This window comes from Stylophora pistillata, chromosome 8 (genome assembly GCF_964205215.1).
Source record: "Stylophora pistillata chromosome 8, jaStyPist1.2, whole genome shotgun sequence".
Taxonomy (NCBI): Eukaryota; Metazoa; Cnidaria; class Anthozoa; order Scleractinia; family Pocilloporidae; genus Stylophora; species Stylophora pistillata.
The window spans coordinates 25,606,610-25,622,559 of record NC_142526.1 but is presented as its reverse complement, the minus strand read 5'-3'; the positions used below and the strand labels follow the sequence as shown (position 1 = coordinate 25,622,559).

General features: G+C 38.1%; 2 protein-coding genes across 4 annotated transcripts; both read right to left on the bottom strand.

Annotated features, from left to right (window-relative positions):
• Positions 1-416: 416 nt before the first annotated feature.
• On the bottom strand, positions 417-5,776 carry LOC111335035 (eukaryotic translation initiation factor 1A, Y-chromosomal). Its single transcript, XM_022940870.2, has 7 exons — positions 5,619-5,776; positions 5,463-5,546; positions 5,285-5,388; positions 4,375-4,425; positions 2,510-2,591; positions 1,713-1,816; positions 417-1,252 (listed from the first exon to the last, which is right to left on the bottom strand). The coding sequence occupies exons 1-7, from the start codon at positions 5,632-5,634 to the stop codon at positions 1,247-1,249; spliced, it is 447 nt and encodes a 148-aa protein (XP_022796605.1). The 5' UTR covers positions 5,635-5,776; the 3' UTR covers positions 417-1,246.
• Positions 5,777-7,708: 1,932 nt separating this feature from the next.
• Positions 7,709-15,335, bottom strand: LOC111340496 (uncharacterized). 3 transcript variants are annotated; one of them, XM_022940815.2, is made up of 2 exons: positions 12,241-12,258; positions 7,709-9,007 (listed from the first exon to the last, which is right to left on the bottom strand). In XM_022940815.2, exon 2 carries the CDS (start codon positions 8,883-8,885, stop codon positions 7,947-7,949), a length of 939 nt encoding a protein of 312 aa, XP_022796550.2. In that variant the 5' UTR covers positions 8,886-9,007; positions 12,241-12,258; the 3' UTR covers positions 7,709-7,946. The 3 variants fall into 3 exon arrangements, 1 of the variants encoding a protein (XP_022796550.2); XR_015990914.1 differs by lacking the exon at positions 7,709-9,007 and adding an exon at positions 9,884-11,336 and having other exon boundaries at positions 11,509-15,335; XR_015990915.1 differs by lacking the exon at positions 7,709-9,007 and adding an exon at positions 9,884-11,336 and having other exon boundaries at positions 12,241-15,335.
• Positions 15,336-15,950: the final 615 nt, after the last annotated feature.

Here is a 15,950-nt window from a genome sequence, read left to right as displayed (position 1 = left end):
CAGAAGATCAATTGGAGATTCTACAACCCAAACCACCCACAACCAAGGAAAGGTCACACACAATGGGCTGAACTTCAGCTAGTGTTGCCTTTAGAAGCTGGCAGGCAGTTGAAACCCACCTGCTACCACACCATTTTGTATGGTCTACTCTGTAAATTGCGATCAATAAACTGTTATGTGAAAAAGTGAAAACCACATTGGTGGACTAAACATTTAATTGTTAACTAGCAAAATATTTAATACTGAACTGAATGGACCTATGGTAATGGGCTAGTCCTTTATCTGGACTTTGACATGCTCAACATGTCCTTGTAAGTGCATCATTGTTGGTTTTGAGCAGTTTCTATTTCTGTTAGGCTCAGATGCTCCCATTACTCCTTTTCTTATCTTTTCATACCCAGATTATAATTAACATATACAGAAGGATTGGCAATTTTAATCATACATGTCTGAAAACAGGATTACAACTTCTGCATGCTGTTTTTTTTTTACTGTTGTATTTTGCTTGTCAATTTTTACAATTTTAGATGATCCTTTGCAAGAGATATATATTTTCTAAATCAACATTATCAATTTACCATCTTTCACACATGCATGTTACTTTCATTGTAACAAGTAAAATAAACTCTTTCATCATAAAATGCAGTTATTTCTTCCATTCATCTATTTCATAAAAAATCGACAAGAATAGCACAGTGAATAATTTTAAATAGGGAAGATTGCCATCTTAAAGGTTAAAGGTAATTTGCAGTACAAATAATTAAGTGTATCGCATGCAATTTAAAAATTATAGTTTGAGCATGAAATGATCTATCAGCAAACAAAAAGATTACAAGTGCTATTGACAACAGGTAGGTATGCCAGCCTTGCATCTTAAAACAAAAAGGACCAATAATCGAGTGCCTGAAATATTTAGCTAAACATTTCTTTACAAAAAAAATATTCAACCAGTTACAAAGGTGATTTCTAATAAGAATATCAAGTGTTCATCTCTCACGCTCCTTAACAAATAAAGGAACACTGGAAACAAGACATACTGTTCCACTATGATCCATGACCATTTGATGTATCATTTTCCCAAAAACACGCTAAAATTAGACAAGCTACTTGCTAATAATAGCACATTAATTTTATAAAATATGTCAGAATGTCTTTTAAGTGTTTCCTACTTGAGGTACAGTGTAATGCTATGAAAGCAAAGAAATATCATATTCTTTTCTCTAAGTCCGTGTTTGTTTAGTTGCCATTAAATCTGTGGAGTAGAAAATGAAATAATAACTTTATATCATTCAAATTAGAGGACCATACAGCACAGCTTAAGCAAATGAGGTCAGTGAATGGTTTATTATATGGCACTTGGACCAAACATATTTATATTTTGAATTTGCTGGTTCTCATGAACAAGAATACACAGCTTATGACTGTTTCCATAGTAATGGTCCAATGGTAAAATCATGACTGGGTAAGAACCAATCAGAATGCTTGGATTTGTACCTTGCCATATAATAATAGTTTGTTAAGAGTTCCAGCACAGAGCCCTGATTTACCTCACAACTAGAGTACTGTCTGTTTAAACTGTACTCTACTTGCCTTGAAAAGGTTCTGAAGGAAAACCACACCTGGTCTGAGTTAGTGGGAGGTTTGACTTATTGCTTCAGGAGAATACTGCTGTATTGTAATTTGCAATTACATTCATCTCAACAAAGACTTACTCCATCAATATCAGCATCATCATCTCCATCATCTTCATAATCATCAAACTGGATGTCATCTTCTTCTCCTTCTCCTCCTTGTCCAATATTTTCATTGATCTTAGCTGCAAAGTGTCGAAAAACAAACCAGAGGTCACAACTTCAAGACACTTGAAGACAATGAAAAGCCAACTAGAATTTAAAGTCATTTATTTTCATTACACTGGAGCAGGTTCATCTATGCTGAGAATGTTTGAGCCAATTCTGACAGTCAATAAGATAAACTCTCTCATTAAGACAGCTCTAAAAGAAACTTTAAAATACCACAAAAGAAATCAACTCTTCACCCTCCTTTGCACTCATTTTGATACAATTAGCAGAGAAAAGGATTCTAGAACTTCATACACCAATGCATCACCAAGTCCAGATTAAACAATGATATCTCAATGAAGTTCCTATAGTCAAGTTGATGGTCACGATGATGGTCATCACACAAATAAAGTTCCCATTCTCTATGTATCTCTTCAATCACAATAACAAGAAAAAAATAAATTGGAGTATTTTGTTTCAAGATTTCATGTTAATGTTCACATACTCGCAGAGAGTTTAAATACTTGGAAAACAACAAAATCAACTGTGTACATTTTCTTTGACAAGAAAGCATTGAAATTGCAGAAGACCTGAATCTCATTGCTGATGTTAATGTGGAACACAGTTTATTGGGATTTTTAATATCTCTATTTCTGGCAAACAAACTGCCAAGAAAGAATTGAAGAGTTTTCATTTTTTCAATTCTACTATTTCTTACAACTACTTACTATTGTCTGGAAGCTCTCCATAAGCCTTCAAGTTCCGGGCTTCATCAGGATTGTAGCGCAGAATCACATCTGCTTTGTTATCCTTTAAATTGAATCAAAAAGAAAATATTGTAACCTTTCTTAAAACCTATAACACTCAAACTCTATAGCCGCCACTGAGAATTAGCAAGGATATCAAAACATAGACATCAGTCAAAGGGTGATAACTTTTAAGCACCACCAAATTTTCAAGAATACACTCTTACCAATGTTGTTAGGGCTAAAAAAAAAAAATTAAGTCAGGTTATAACTATGCCTCGACCAGTCATCATCATTTCTTGACCCATTTATATAACAACAGGGTTTCAGTTGCAAACTTGCCCCATATGTATTCAGAGAGGTAAAAACAATATTGGTATATTGAATCAAGAATGTAAAATTTTGATACCATACATGACTGTTTCTAAAACTCTTTCATGTGTCTGTGAGCTAATACCTTTTTTCTCCTGCCTGTTTTGTACTATTTGTTTGGGAAAAGCATTGCTCTTCATATTTCCCAACCTTTCTCAACCCAAACATTCTTTTTCTACCCTTTTACCATGAACTGATGACCGAAAATTTGAAATCACGGGCATGCTAGGAGTTATTTTTTTGGATACGTGTTTTGAAATGGGACACTAAGTGGCTGTTATTTGCATTTTTGAAGAAGAAAAAGAGCATTTATTTTCAAAGATTCCATTGAGAGAGCAAAACAAAAACATTCCGATTTATCTGAAAAAACTCAGACATATGCATTTTATAGTATTGCCACTGGTGTCTGAATAATTGTTGACAAAAATAAACTGCACTGGCACCACACCTTCCTGCAGTCTCCTCCACAGCCCTAAATTGGTCTCATCACGCAACACTCTCTCTCCCACGTTGCATGATGAGACCAAACTATGACTGCTTGAAGACTGTGACAATGCTTACTGCCATTCCTTAGTCAGGGACAAAGTTTTAATAATTAAATTACAGCTAGTTGCCTCAAAAATATTGTTCCATGTAATTTTGCAGTGGAAAGCAAACCAAAACTCTATTTCCTTTCTATGAACCCCTGAACAAAGATATTTTGGTTCTCTCTTCTTCATACAAGTGAAAATACGTTGAATGAAGAAAAAAAGTATCATATTTCAAAGCTTAACAGCTCCTTATTCTGCTGTTGCCTATCTGGACTTTGCCCTGTGTGTGGGAAATACATATTAATAAAATGCAGGTTGTTTAAAAGAAATTGACACCTGATGGGGTGAAGTCCAAGGTAGCTAAAAGAAAATTTTATTAGCAGAAAACATCTAAGCACGTGAGAGTTGCATGGAAAACTGACTGACATGACAGTAGCATTACATTCCTTGCAAAATTTATTTTCAGCGACATAGGATTGTGTCATGAATTTATGTTGTTTACTGGAAAATGGCATTTCATCTGAGAAAGTCTAGTCCATAGTGGTGAGTAAAAAGTAAACACGTAACTGTAGCAGGAAAGTATCATTTAAACACAATATTTAACTCATGGAAAACTGTTAGAATCAAAGAAACAGATATTTATCATGGCAGTCAATACATAAAGTAAGTATAACCTGGTGGACTTTTCAACCTTTACAAAAAGAGCAACCACAATGCAAAACCAAGATCATCAATCAAATATGATCTATGCAAATGCTTTGCACAGGTGTTGTGTGAGTCGGCAAAACTAGCACTTCCAAAACAACAGACTCTAGTGATAAATTAGCGTTACGCCTTAATTCCACTGCTTTTCTGGTTTTCCATCATCTAGGCAAACTTTGAAATCTAGAAATCTCTTCTAGATATTAAAACACTCAACAAATCTCTCTAAAAACACAACCATACCTGGTAATCACGTAGTCCAAGGAGTATAATATCACCAGTATTGATCCACACCTGCAAAGTAAAGAGGCTTTGAAGCTTATAAAATTACTACCTTTAACTTAATCTTTTGCCTTTTCTTTTTCATTCAATTGATCATTACTGTAATTCAACAAAAATTTGCAACACACAACTTAATTGCCTAAATAAGTAACCCTATAGCTGGGTCAAATTACTTGGTTATTGTTGTTTTTCCTTTAAATCATATGCATACAAGGACTGTGAAGAAGAGATGATAACTTGTTATTATCAAATTTTGTTGCCATAATTACAACTATTGTTGTTGTTTGTAACTCGTTAAGAGTCAAAACTAACTCTTGTTAGCCATCTGAGAAAGCCTTCACAAATCCCAAAAATTCAACAAAAGATCTGATCTATCAGATGAAGATTTGACATAAGGTGATGTTGTGAAAGCCTGAAGATCGTAGGCAAGATAAACGATAGTTCAAGGCTTAGTGCAAGTAGACATATGGTATCGTCTCCTTAAAATTATAAAGAAACTGACAAAATTTCGAGGAAATAGCCAAGATATTTACAATTCAGAATGAACAACTCTACCCGAACGTCGTTCCACTCCTGATCTATCGATGCTTACAAACAAAATATTTGAAAACTTTGACGTATAAGATGTGTCAGAGGCAAAAATGTTTAGCATGCTTCAAATAAAGGAACATACGGAGAGAAATCACACTTCTACAATTCATCTATGTTGATGAACATGTGATGAGCTACATACAGCTGTTGTAGCCTAGATGTGGATGCGCTTACGGGGCTACAGATATCTCAGATGGCATAATAGACTTTATGGGGTTTAAGTATGAGAAATAAAAAGTAAAAACATCCCATAGTCCATCCAAATAAGAAGATTCCCGACCTTTTTGCGAAGTTTTCCGCGAATATGACAAAGCCGCTTGGCGCCATCGAAACAAAGTGCCTCCAACCTTCCATTTCCCAACATCTTCACGACTTGAGCATACTCTTTTGAAAAGTCAAACGAACAATAAATTAAGAATAGAAACGAATCAAACTCAAGAAAATAAAAGCCTAGATACCTTGACCATCTTCTTTAAAGACAAGTTCACGTTTCTCTGACTCGTTCTCGTTCTTTCCCCTTCGTCGATTTTTACCTCCCTTTCCTGGGCAAAAGCGAGACAAACAGAGTTAAAAAAAAGGAGATCGAGGAAGATATGACACATCGTTTTTCTTACCTTTGTTCTTCGGCATTCTAAACTTAATTCAAAGTCTTTTTCTCTCGAAATATACTTAACCCACGTTCCCAACAGAGAAAATAATGGCGTCAATTGAGCATGCTGTAGTTCGAGACAGCGGTAACCAATTACGAAAAGACTGCTCTTCGTTGTGCAATCGATCATGTAATCGACAATTTTCGTGACATAATCGACAGTGTGCCCTGGGGTCCCCTTTCACCCTTGTTGAACACATGATTCAAGGGAGGAGCCGCTCCCCCAATCCCCCAACATAGACACAGATACATAGGACTGTGGAATACTCTTCCACCCAATATGAAATGTACAACCTCGCTCTTAACATTTAAATCTAAATTAGATAACCTATATTTTTCTAAACTTGTCCCATACAGTCCTCCAAGTTAGTATTTTATAACTTAAATAACTTGCTTTTTTGGTAAACATATTCTGGCCTCTTTTTTATCGTATAATAGGGGTTAGGTGTGAAAGTTCTGTTCCTCTCTCCTGCCATTCCACTTCATTTTTTCTTTTCTTGTAACTGTGTAATGTGGATTAGTTGTTTGTATTTGTTGAAACGTGGCGAATAAATTAAACTAAACTATATTTTGGTGAGGAAATTATTGCTAGCCTGCCATAAGTCTCGTGATTTTCCACAACTAACGACATAAGGGTCCTACCCGTAAAACGACACAAAAATTTAACAGTTAGACGTAAAAAATGACAAATTTTAACGGTTAGTTGTAAAAAAGGTTAATCGTCTAGCCATATTCACCATGTGTAATTCTGAAAATATCAAAATCTTCGACTTTTAGGCCTCTTGTCTTGTCTTGTGGCCAATGCACCAAAACATAAAACTACTCGACTCTACATCAGTCCAATTCGATCTAGAATTACCCTTGTTGCTTGATTCCTAAGGTAGAAGACTTTTAGAACAATGAAAAGAATTGTTTATCTTCCAAATGATCGAAATTAATTTTTAACATTTCTCACTCCTGTTAACCGTAAATGAGAGCAATTAACTGTAAGCCGTAAAATGGCAAAAATTTTAACCGTAATTTTAACCCCATTGAGATCAGAGACTTTCTTCTATCATACGAAATGTGCTTGGCGAAATAATATGCCGTGGACTCTTCTTTTTTTTTTCTTTTTTTTTAATGCTCTTGTTTTGAAAACTACTGACTTGTAAACATTGTCACAAATTGCTCACGGACGTACGATTACAAATAAGTTTTCTAGTACCAAAGAAGTATAGCCTGCGTAGCCAGGCTCTTTTAGGGGGCTAAATTTGAGAACATGCACGCGCTTGACGTAGTCCAAGATCTCCTTCGAAGGTAGTATTGCGTGACATCCCAAAGAACGGCTGCGTAATCGTTCACAAAAAAAATGCGATCGAGAAAAGCCTTTATGTAAAGAACAAAGAGAGACCACCGTTGGTGATCAATTGTTTTTGTGAAATAAATATATCTTATTAGACGTTTTGTTGTGTAGTATCGCTTAGTATTTTTACGAGTTGTGTCGAGCTCGTAGGGCGAGTCAAAATACAAATAACGAGTAAAAATACTCAGCGATACTACACAACAAAACGTCTAATAAGGTTATTTATTATCCAACACGCCAAACTGTTGTTTCAGCGGGCGAATTTCGCGGATATTTATTTACGGGGAGTGCGTGACAGAAGTTTGCGAAGCGGAACGGAATTGACACGTTGTGTTGCTGTTTCTATTTTCTTCATTAAATGAAGAAATTTTCTGGTTGTCAAGCTTTTTTTCTTCGTTCGATTCATCAAATGAACTTAGATCTATATTTGCCAGCCATTCTGACTCTTCGTCGTCGGAAATATGATTCAAATTGTCCGCCACTTTGTTCTTTTTTTCGTAACTACAACCAATTCTTCGCTTGCGCGATGCGAGAAAACCTGTTTAACCAGTACTACAATAGACGAGTACAAATACCGCGTGATATTTGTACTCGTCTATGGCGTTATTCGTACTCGTCTAGGTGTAGTTGAATAATAATATGTGCTAGTTACGCTTACCGTTTACCGTTTATCGAGGCCATCAACTGGCCTGGGTCATCAGGCAGGCTGAAGGTTTTATTAAACTTACTTATTTATTCACATGCTCAAAAGAATACAAATTTTGCCAATTTAGGAATAGATCAAAATAATTAATAATTGGAGATATTCAATACAAATTTTGTAATGCTTCGTTGCGCGATTTTTCGATCGAAAATAAGCAATCTAACCCTCAAATATTAACGTTGTCAAGATAAATTTCATTTATGTGCCGCATAATCAAACATCACTTTGAAAATCGAGACTAATCAGTGCTAGCCTGATTTTTTCTGTTTCTTAAGTTTCTCACAGCCATTAAATACATCAGGATTTTCCTCTGGTGGTCTGTTCGTTGGATATTCGAACCAATTTTCTCCGTAGCGGGATACTAAATCATCTCTCCAGTTATTCTGCACATTGAAAGGGAACCCTTCGAACGTCATTTTCCTCAGAGGATAAATCGCTTTGTCCACGTCTGGTGTTACAAAAATATCGATCATCAGTCCATCGTGCCATTTACAATTGTAAGTCATACAGTATTTATAACAACTGTTTCTGTCTCTGAGTCGTGGGTTATATGTTGCTTGATATATAAAAACTACTTCATGCCTGTGATAATGGCTTACATCAGACGGTCTTAACGCACGGTCGCTGACGGAGTTCTGAAAAAATATATCGGCCGGTAACTCCTTGGCCGCAACTTGAAAAAATTTGACGTAATCATCTAAGGGCATTTCAATATCGCCATCCCCGTCCCAGGGAATAAATCCATGGTGTCTAGCAGCTCCGAGTAGAGTCCCGCGGCTAATCCAGTACTTGATTCCATACTTTTGTGCGAGGATATCGAAGATGCGGAGCATTCGTGTCAAAACAAGTTGAGCTTGACGCGGACGAATTTTTGAAAAGTTACGAATGTCCGGGCATTGAAAAGTATCGTCTACCAAATCACATTTTCCTCCAAGTTCAGTGTACAACTTTGGGCACATTTCACCCCATTTAAATATGATACTGCAGTGTTCATATGAAAGGTTTGGATTCACATAGTCCGCTCGTATCCGACTTGTTCTGGCGAGAGTAAGGTTATTTTTATACCACGAGTCGAAAGACCCACGCAAGAGCGACCCCGAGTTGTCTAATTGTAGGACAATACTCAGCAGACATATTATCCCGGTAATCAAAAGAGTAAAAAGCAAAAACACTGCAGCTTTGCTCATCCTCGTCTCATCATACTGAAAACTGATCCTTCTCCTCGGAGTGTTTCCCAAGCTCTCCCGACGCTAATCGAAGGAGTTACGTAGCATTTACGTGACAGTATGCAAATGTTCGACTGCACTTTCTAAACAGGAAAAAGAATTAATTATGTTAAAAAGGTTGATGAATAAAAAGTTAAAACGTGGCGAGATTTGAGGTTTCTTCAGAAATAAATTTGAGTAAAACAGCAATAATGAAAAAAAGCGATTTAAAAATTGTCCAAGTGACGTATTCTTTACTAGGGACCTTAAGCATCGATGACTTTGGGTGTCACGGACGTTCGATCGTTTGCAGGACGGGGAATCTGGGAACGACGTTGTCGCCAACAGAGTTCGTGACATGACTGCGTTAAGCAAAACAATTACGCTAATTTACAGACGTTGTCGGTCGACCGTGAAATGTAAACACATCCTTGGCGTGCTCTCGATCTTGACGATGTCCAGTTTAAAGGAAGCTCGAGAAATGCTTTCTCTAGCATGGAGTCATCATTTTATTTCCGAAGAAGAAGTTTTGTTATTGTATGACGCTAGTTTCTCCAAAAATCCATCATTTCCTCACGCCGACTACGATCGTTTTGATCTCGATTCTATGGACGAAGCAGAGTGTTTTCAGGAGTTTCGAGTAAGAAAAATGGACATTGTTAGACTTGCTGATGCCCTTGGATTACCTGCGAGTCTGTGCTGCCACTAACGAACTAAGGCCAACCGCATAGAGGGACTGTTGCTAAAAAGATTTGCATACCCATGTCGTTTGGGTGACATGATCCACAGATTTGGACGAAATGAATTGCTAATAACAGGACAGACAAATAAAAAACTAATATCAATTTGCTTTTTATGTACCTACAAGTTTTTACAAATAACATGATAACTGTAGGGACTCTGGTTGTCTAATCACTTAATCTTCTGTACCAAAATAAAAATAAGGGCTTGTGTTATAAATGCTCATTACACGGTATGGCAAAGTTCATAGAGTTTTTAATCAAAATTTTGTTTCAAAGTAATGTGCCCAGTTTTATATTATAGCAAGTCATGTAAATTTTAAAGTTCTATACATGGCATTAATTTCTCATCAGTAATATACCTTTTGAGGATAAGTAATTACAATGTATATGCTGGTATGAATAAATTGTGTCATCAACAAATTATATAAAATGTAATACAGAAAGCATGAAGACATCACAAGCAATAAAAAATATGTTAAGCATAAAAAATATGTAAGCAGTCAATTTCATCACACTAACAGACTCCAACTGAAGTAGATGGTGATTCTTTTGATCAAGAAGTTAATATGTACCGGTCTGTTGCTTTGGTTGGGGCCGATACAATCATAGTTTAAAAAAAATGTTTTAAAAGAGTAGCTCAAAAGATATCCAACAATATTACAAAAAATAAAGGCATGAAATATATGTTTCATGGTATAATATTGTAAATCTTCAAATAAGTGGTGCCCAGGGTACTTATTCAAATTTTGAGTTAAAACAGTAGGGTGCTTATTCAAGACGGATCCTTTTCAGTTCACTTTAAACATGTTCACAAGCTGAATTGAAAGCAAGTATTAATGTTCAAATCTGGGCCAGGGAAGGGGGCAGGGTGCTTATTTCAAATTTTTGTGGATAGGAGAGTGCTCATATTTGAGGATTTACACTTCTTTTTCCAATTTTTCTTTTCTAATATTGGCATAAGCATCTTATACTGCTGTTGTTGCTGTTGAGCCATGTAGGTTTGCATTTGTAGCAACTGCTGCTGTTGTTGTTACTGGAACTGTTGTTGTTGTTGTTGTTGTTGTTGTTGCTGCTGCTGCTGTTGTAACAGCAGTTACATCAGGCTGTTATGCTGCTAGTCAAGCAATTGCTGCCTCTCAGTCTCTTTCTCCAACTGCACAGATCTTATTTCTATATCTCTCTCTTTTAGCCTGTTCTCTTCAGTTGCCTGCTCCCTCAAATAGGCCACCATTTCAGTTCCATTGGATTGCCTCTTTTTGGCCTTGTTTTGATTTTCACCATCCCCATCTGAAAGTGACCATTTCTTCGTTTCACTCAATGACTCCATGGCTTTGAGCCTGATATCCTTAGTTTGCTCTTGTTCTTTCTGTTATTTCTCTCTTGTGTTTTCATCCTCCTCGTCTCTTGACTGATCACAGGCCTCAGCTCTCTCTATGATTTCTTTGAGTAGTCTGTCCAGCTTGGCTGGCTCAGGACTGATGCCACTGGCTTTTAACTATTGTGAAGTCTTTTTTTTTTTTTTTTTTTTTTCCACCAGGACCACATGATGATCTCTTACAGACCTCTTGTTAACTTTAAACTCTGCTCTTTTGTTGAGAATGTTGGCAATTTTCTCCCATGCCTGTGCTCTGCTCACAGTCTTCTCTGATTCAATTTTCTGCTACAACTTTTTCTCCAGTTGGCCTGGTGACTACGAGAAACCAGATCGAGGTAATGTTATTGTTGATCCAAGATGGCGGATAAAGTGATGGCGCTTTCTCAAGAAGAGCTGCAATCGTTCAGATACTTTTAAGAGCTTTTACTTAGTATTATTCGGGAAATTGAAGGAGGAGGGCTTGACCCAAATATAGTGGACGTCTTACACTTTAGGCTGGATTGGCTGCATGGTTTAATAGATCGTCTTGTTCATTTGTATGGAATCGATGAACAAATTGTTAACCTAATTGGGGGTGCACGGGATTGCCTTATTGGAAGTCAAGATATTTTTGATGTTTCATCACTTGCTACTGCCTTTAGTGGGCAACGTGGACATCCAAGATATTCAATTCCCAGAGATCAACTTGATTTTCTGATCGGTAGATGCTTTACTGTTGTCGATATCGCAACTTTGCTAGGTATCAGTGTTCGGACTGTTGAAAGACGCTTGGTCGAGTTTGGGTTGAGTGTGAGATTAACATACTCCAACACAGACAACGAAGAACTCGACCAGCTGATTCAAAACATCCTAACTATATTACTTCGATCTGGTTTCTCGTAGTCACCAGGCCAACTGGAGAAAAAGTTGTAGCAGAAAATTGAATGTGTCCGAAAATTAGAGCTACTGGCAGAAAATTCACCAGAAACGAATCGGAGATGTGAAGTATTCTAAACTAGTCGGAAATTCGAAAAGCTCCCCGAAACCTGACACAACCCGAAAATTCCAATCAACAGAAAGTTTAGGTTATCCGAAAATTTGATTAGACGAAAATTTCTGAATTCTGTCAGAAAATTGATGAAACCAACATAAAATTCTAACAGACAAAATATTCATTACTATGCAAAATGTAATAATATGTCAGAAAATCAAAAATTGAATAATGACGGTAATCACCCACCACAGAAAACGCGGTTTGTCCTTCAGCCGTCAAACCCAGGCCTCCTCTACATTTAATTCTGCGCTACCATCCCTTCTCGCTCATCGACTCACCACCAGGAAGAGGCCAAGAACACGTTGACCAAATTAACTATTGTTTTGTGGTGCAACATTTTTCTTCAATATGTCACTAACTTGGATCACGTGCCAATTATCCTATGAGTCTGAGTCAGCTAACATTATTTAGCGTATGCCAAACAGACCATTCATCTTTCCCTGAGTGAGACTGAATTTTGCTACGAGAGTAAGATTTTATTTGCGTTTTTCTGATTTCGAATTTCAAATTTCCTATAGATCGAGTAATTATTTAAGCTTGGATTAATATCATACGGTTTGCGGTGGTCGTCTGAGCTTACCAGTTCCGAGTAAGGAAAAAGTTCTGATACGGCAACATGTCCACTAAGCTCTGCTGAGCCTCCAAAATGATTCTGCATAACGGTATTCAGGTTGTTACTAAAAAAGCAGATCAAATTTTATTTTGATAGGGATTTGTTCCACCAACCGATTACACTAAGCTTTATTAAGCTGACATGCATTTACCACCAAACCTTTTGTTTTTATTCCGCCATTGATGCAGAGGATTGTTATCGCAGGATTTACCAGAAACGTAAAAGCAGTCCTTTCTTAAAATTATCGCGGAAATATCAAAAGTCGCAACAATAGTTTCAAAGACCTGTGTTTCACCTACCGTGGGAAACATAGGCATTATGAAAACATGACATGTTACATGAATGGCTCGCTTGAAAATGCGATGGTTTTGGGGGTCTTCGTTTTCTTGCCTTGGGCCTTTGTTTTTCTCTCTTAGGGGTCTTGTTTCCATCTTCGTTCTTTCTTTTACCACTTATCTTGTGTTGTCGTTCTGACAGTTTGAGCCAAACTCGTTCCCAGGGCCTTTTCCCTTACCCTCGCCCCACCCCCAGCTAAGGGAAAAGGCCCTGCAAACGAGGTTGAGTTTGAGCTTCCTCGTGCCATCGGCCATCACCTCCCTTGCACAAGGTAATGGGTTACGCAACACTCAATCAAAATAGACTTCAACACGATCAGTGGCATAATTAGGGGTTAGTGGGTGTTTTTTCGCCTGCAAATTTTTCCGTGATTGTTCGTTATTAACTAGTTCAATGACAAACAAGACGATTCGTGTAACACTTAAGACACTTAAGGCTTGAGCTTGATCTCTTGATTTCAAGTAGAAAACAATCTGCAAGCAGAGAAAGCAAATCTTTGTAGTCTCATGCTTTAACCTGTTGTGTTTTTTTGTTTGTTTGTTTTTTTATTTTTAATTCAGGCTGAGAGAGCGTTCTCGTGCAGCATACGAATCTCTGGCAGCCAACATGCCTGTATGTTCTGCGTGGCTAGGAGAAATCTAGGACCACATGGGTGTGGCTATGGGGAGGGGGATCCCAAGGGGGGAATCACAATGTGACTCGTTTTCTATATTTGAAAAGTCATAGGGGCAGCGTTACGCCAGTGTAGGGCCTCCCACCCTCCCCCTTTTCCCCCTTTCCCCCCTCCCTTTCCTGCCTCCTTCACTCTCCTAAACTGGCAAATCTCACTCCTTCCTTGAGTCCTGTTCCATGGTCAAGTGGAGAGAGAAACGAACGTTGATGAAATTGCGTGGTTATGGAGACAAGAATGGTAAAATCCCGTCTTTAGTCGTATTATCTTATTGTCTTAGTAGCGTGCAGCGCCCCACAAGTGTCATCCATTCTACCGAGACAAAAGCGCTTATCTAAGGATTATCCACTGAGATTATTTAACAGCAGGAAATAAAACGATTAGTAATGCATCTAACCTAGTCTACCTTTGTCGTGCACACTTATTTGTCTGCGGCATCCTAATCCTTAGTCCTCAACCAGTCGCGACAATACATTCTAAAATATTATCGTTTCACGCGCATAGAGAGGCACACAACAAATTATTTAAGAATTAAAATCATTCTTATAAATAAACCATCAGACGATCATCCTTTTCATCTATCCTGCGGCTTGGCTAGAGAAAAAATCCTGGTGGTAAAGATTCGATGACATTCGCCAATTTCTGCGCGCAGAAGCCAGATGATCATTTCAAATTCTCTAGTTGACTGCTACTCACTAGAGGATACAAATTGTTTCGTTGTTTAGTTTAGTTTAATTCATTCGCCGCAGGAATGGCAGGAGAAAGGAACAGAACTTTCGTTCCAATTGACACCTAACCCCTTTTTTTACCCACCCATCCCACCCCGGGGAGGACATCCATCACACAGTAATCTCGTGTGTGGGAAATTAACCCCAACCCTGCAGGAGACGGGACCTCAATTTATCGTCCCTATCCGAGAAGACTAGAAAGTCTAACTATTTGCAGATATTATTACAAAGGCAGCACTTTCTTCTCAGTTAATTAAAGACCCTGAGTGTTGGTCCGGCCGGATTTGAACTCACGACCTCCCGCACAACAGTCCGATTACAGGAATTTCTGATTTTGATCTGGAGTGATATAAAGTCGAATTACGAAAGCAACTGCCAATCATTTAATTTTTTTAGGGGGCCAACTCAACTCAAGGCTTTTGTAGGGGTCAATTCAGTTCAAGAAGAATATATGAACCCATTATTTTCTCTTGGTCCGTCGAATTAACTCTGGGTCATTCTTCGCAAACCTTATCTGATTTATCTACTCTTGTTCGCCTCTGTCTAGCCCGGCCCACAACTTGAATTCACTGGGTTTGCCTAAAATCAACTACGTTTTTCAACGACCCGAAAGGTAGTCTAAGTGTAGCCGTACCCACCCCCCAAGAAAAACGGGGAGAAAAACCGTTTTTCTTGGGGGGTGGGTACGGCTACACGTCGGCTACCCGAAAGGCGACACTTTCAAGACTGACAGCAGTCTCCCTACATGTTAATTTTGAGAATGATTGTCGATACAACAGAACTGGCGCATAACCTGCAGTAGAAGGCCGCACTGCTACAGGAAGTAAAAAGGGTGTTCGTGATTAGAGCTGGCCACGCGCGGAAATGGCTCTTGCAAGCAGCCGGTAGCCATTAGAGAATAAAGTGATACCAAACGGCCGTTTACGCGAGCTAGTCCAGCTAACTCAAAACACAGTCATAAAATAGAATACAATTAAGTGGTGTTTTCAAATACAATCGCTGAGATGTGTATGATGACGCCGAACACAAATTTCACACTGCAATCAAGGCGCCGTGAAGTTATTGTGATGTACAGTGATCTGAAGTTGATTGTTTGAATTAGGACTCTGATACTGAGCTAATGCAGTTGCTTCAAGGCGTACATGTCCGCCTCGGGATGTTTAAAAGAAAAAAAGAAAGAAACGTCCAAAGTGTAACTCCACAAATGTCCCTCGTCTCTCAGGGAAATCTATAATTACAGAGTTTGTATAAAGGTTCCGACGGGTCTGCTCTTGCAACTGAGTGTCGATTGACTCAGAGAGCATCCGCTTCATAGGGTGAAATTCCTTACCCTCGTGTGCAGCATTTATGACCGTACTTGTCGCTAGGTTTTCAAATGCAACAGAGAGTTCAAGAAGCATTACACTAATTATCTGTCAATTTGTCCCCAACTGGCGCGTCTGCGGACTCAATCAAAATGCTCCATGCATTGTGCAAATTTAACCAACCTCTACAAAACGTATTTGGAGTGTCTGTCAGTCAATATGTTCGGGGATGACACTTATCGACC

Coding starts and splice junctions, on each gene's coding strand:
- LOC111335035 (XM_022940870.2), bottom strand. Junction 5,389..5,462: donor CTTTAAAGAAGATGGTCAAG/GTATCTAGGCTT, acceptor ACTTTTCAAAAG/AGTATGCTCAAGTCGTGAAG. Junction 2,592..4,374: donor TTGGACTACGTGATTACCAG/GTATGGTTGTGT, acceptor TTCAATTTAAAG/GATAACAAAGCAGATGTGAT.
- LOC111340496 (XM_022940815.2), bottom strand. CDS start 8,885: ATGAGCAAAGCTGCAGTGTTTTTGCTTTTTACTCTTTTGATTACCGGG.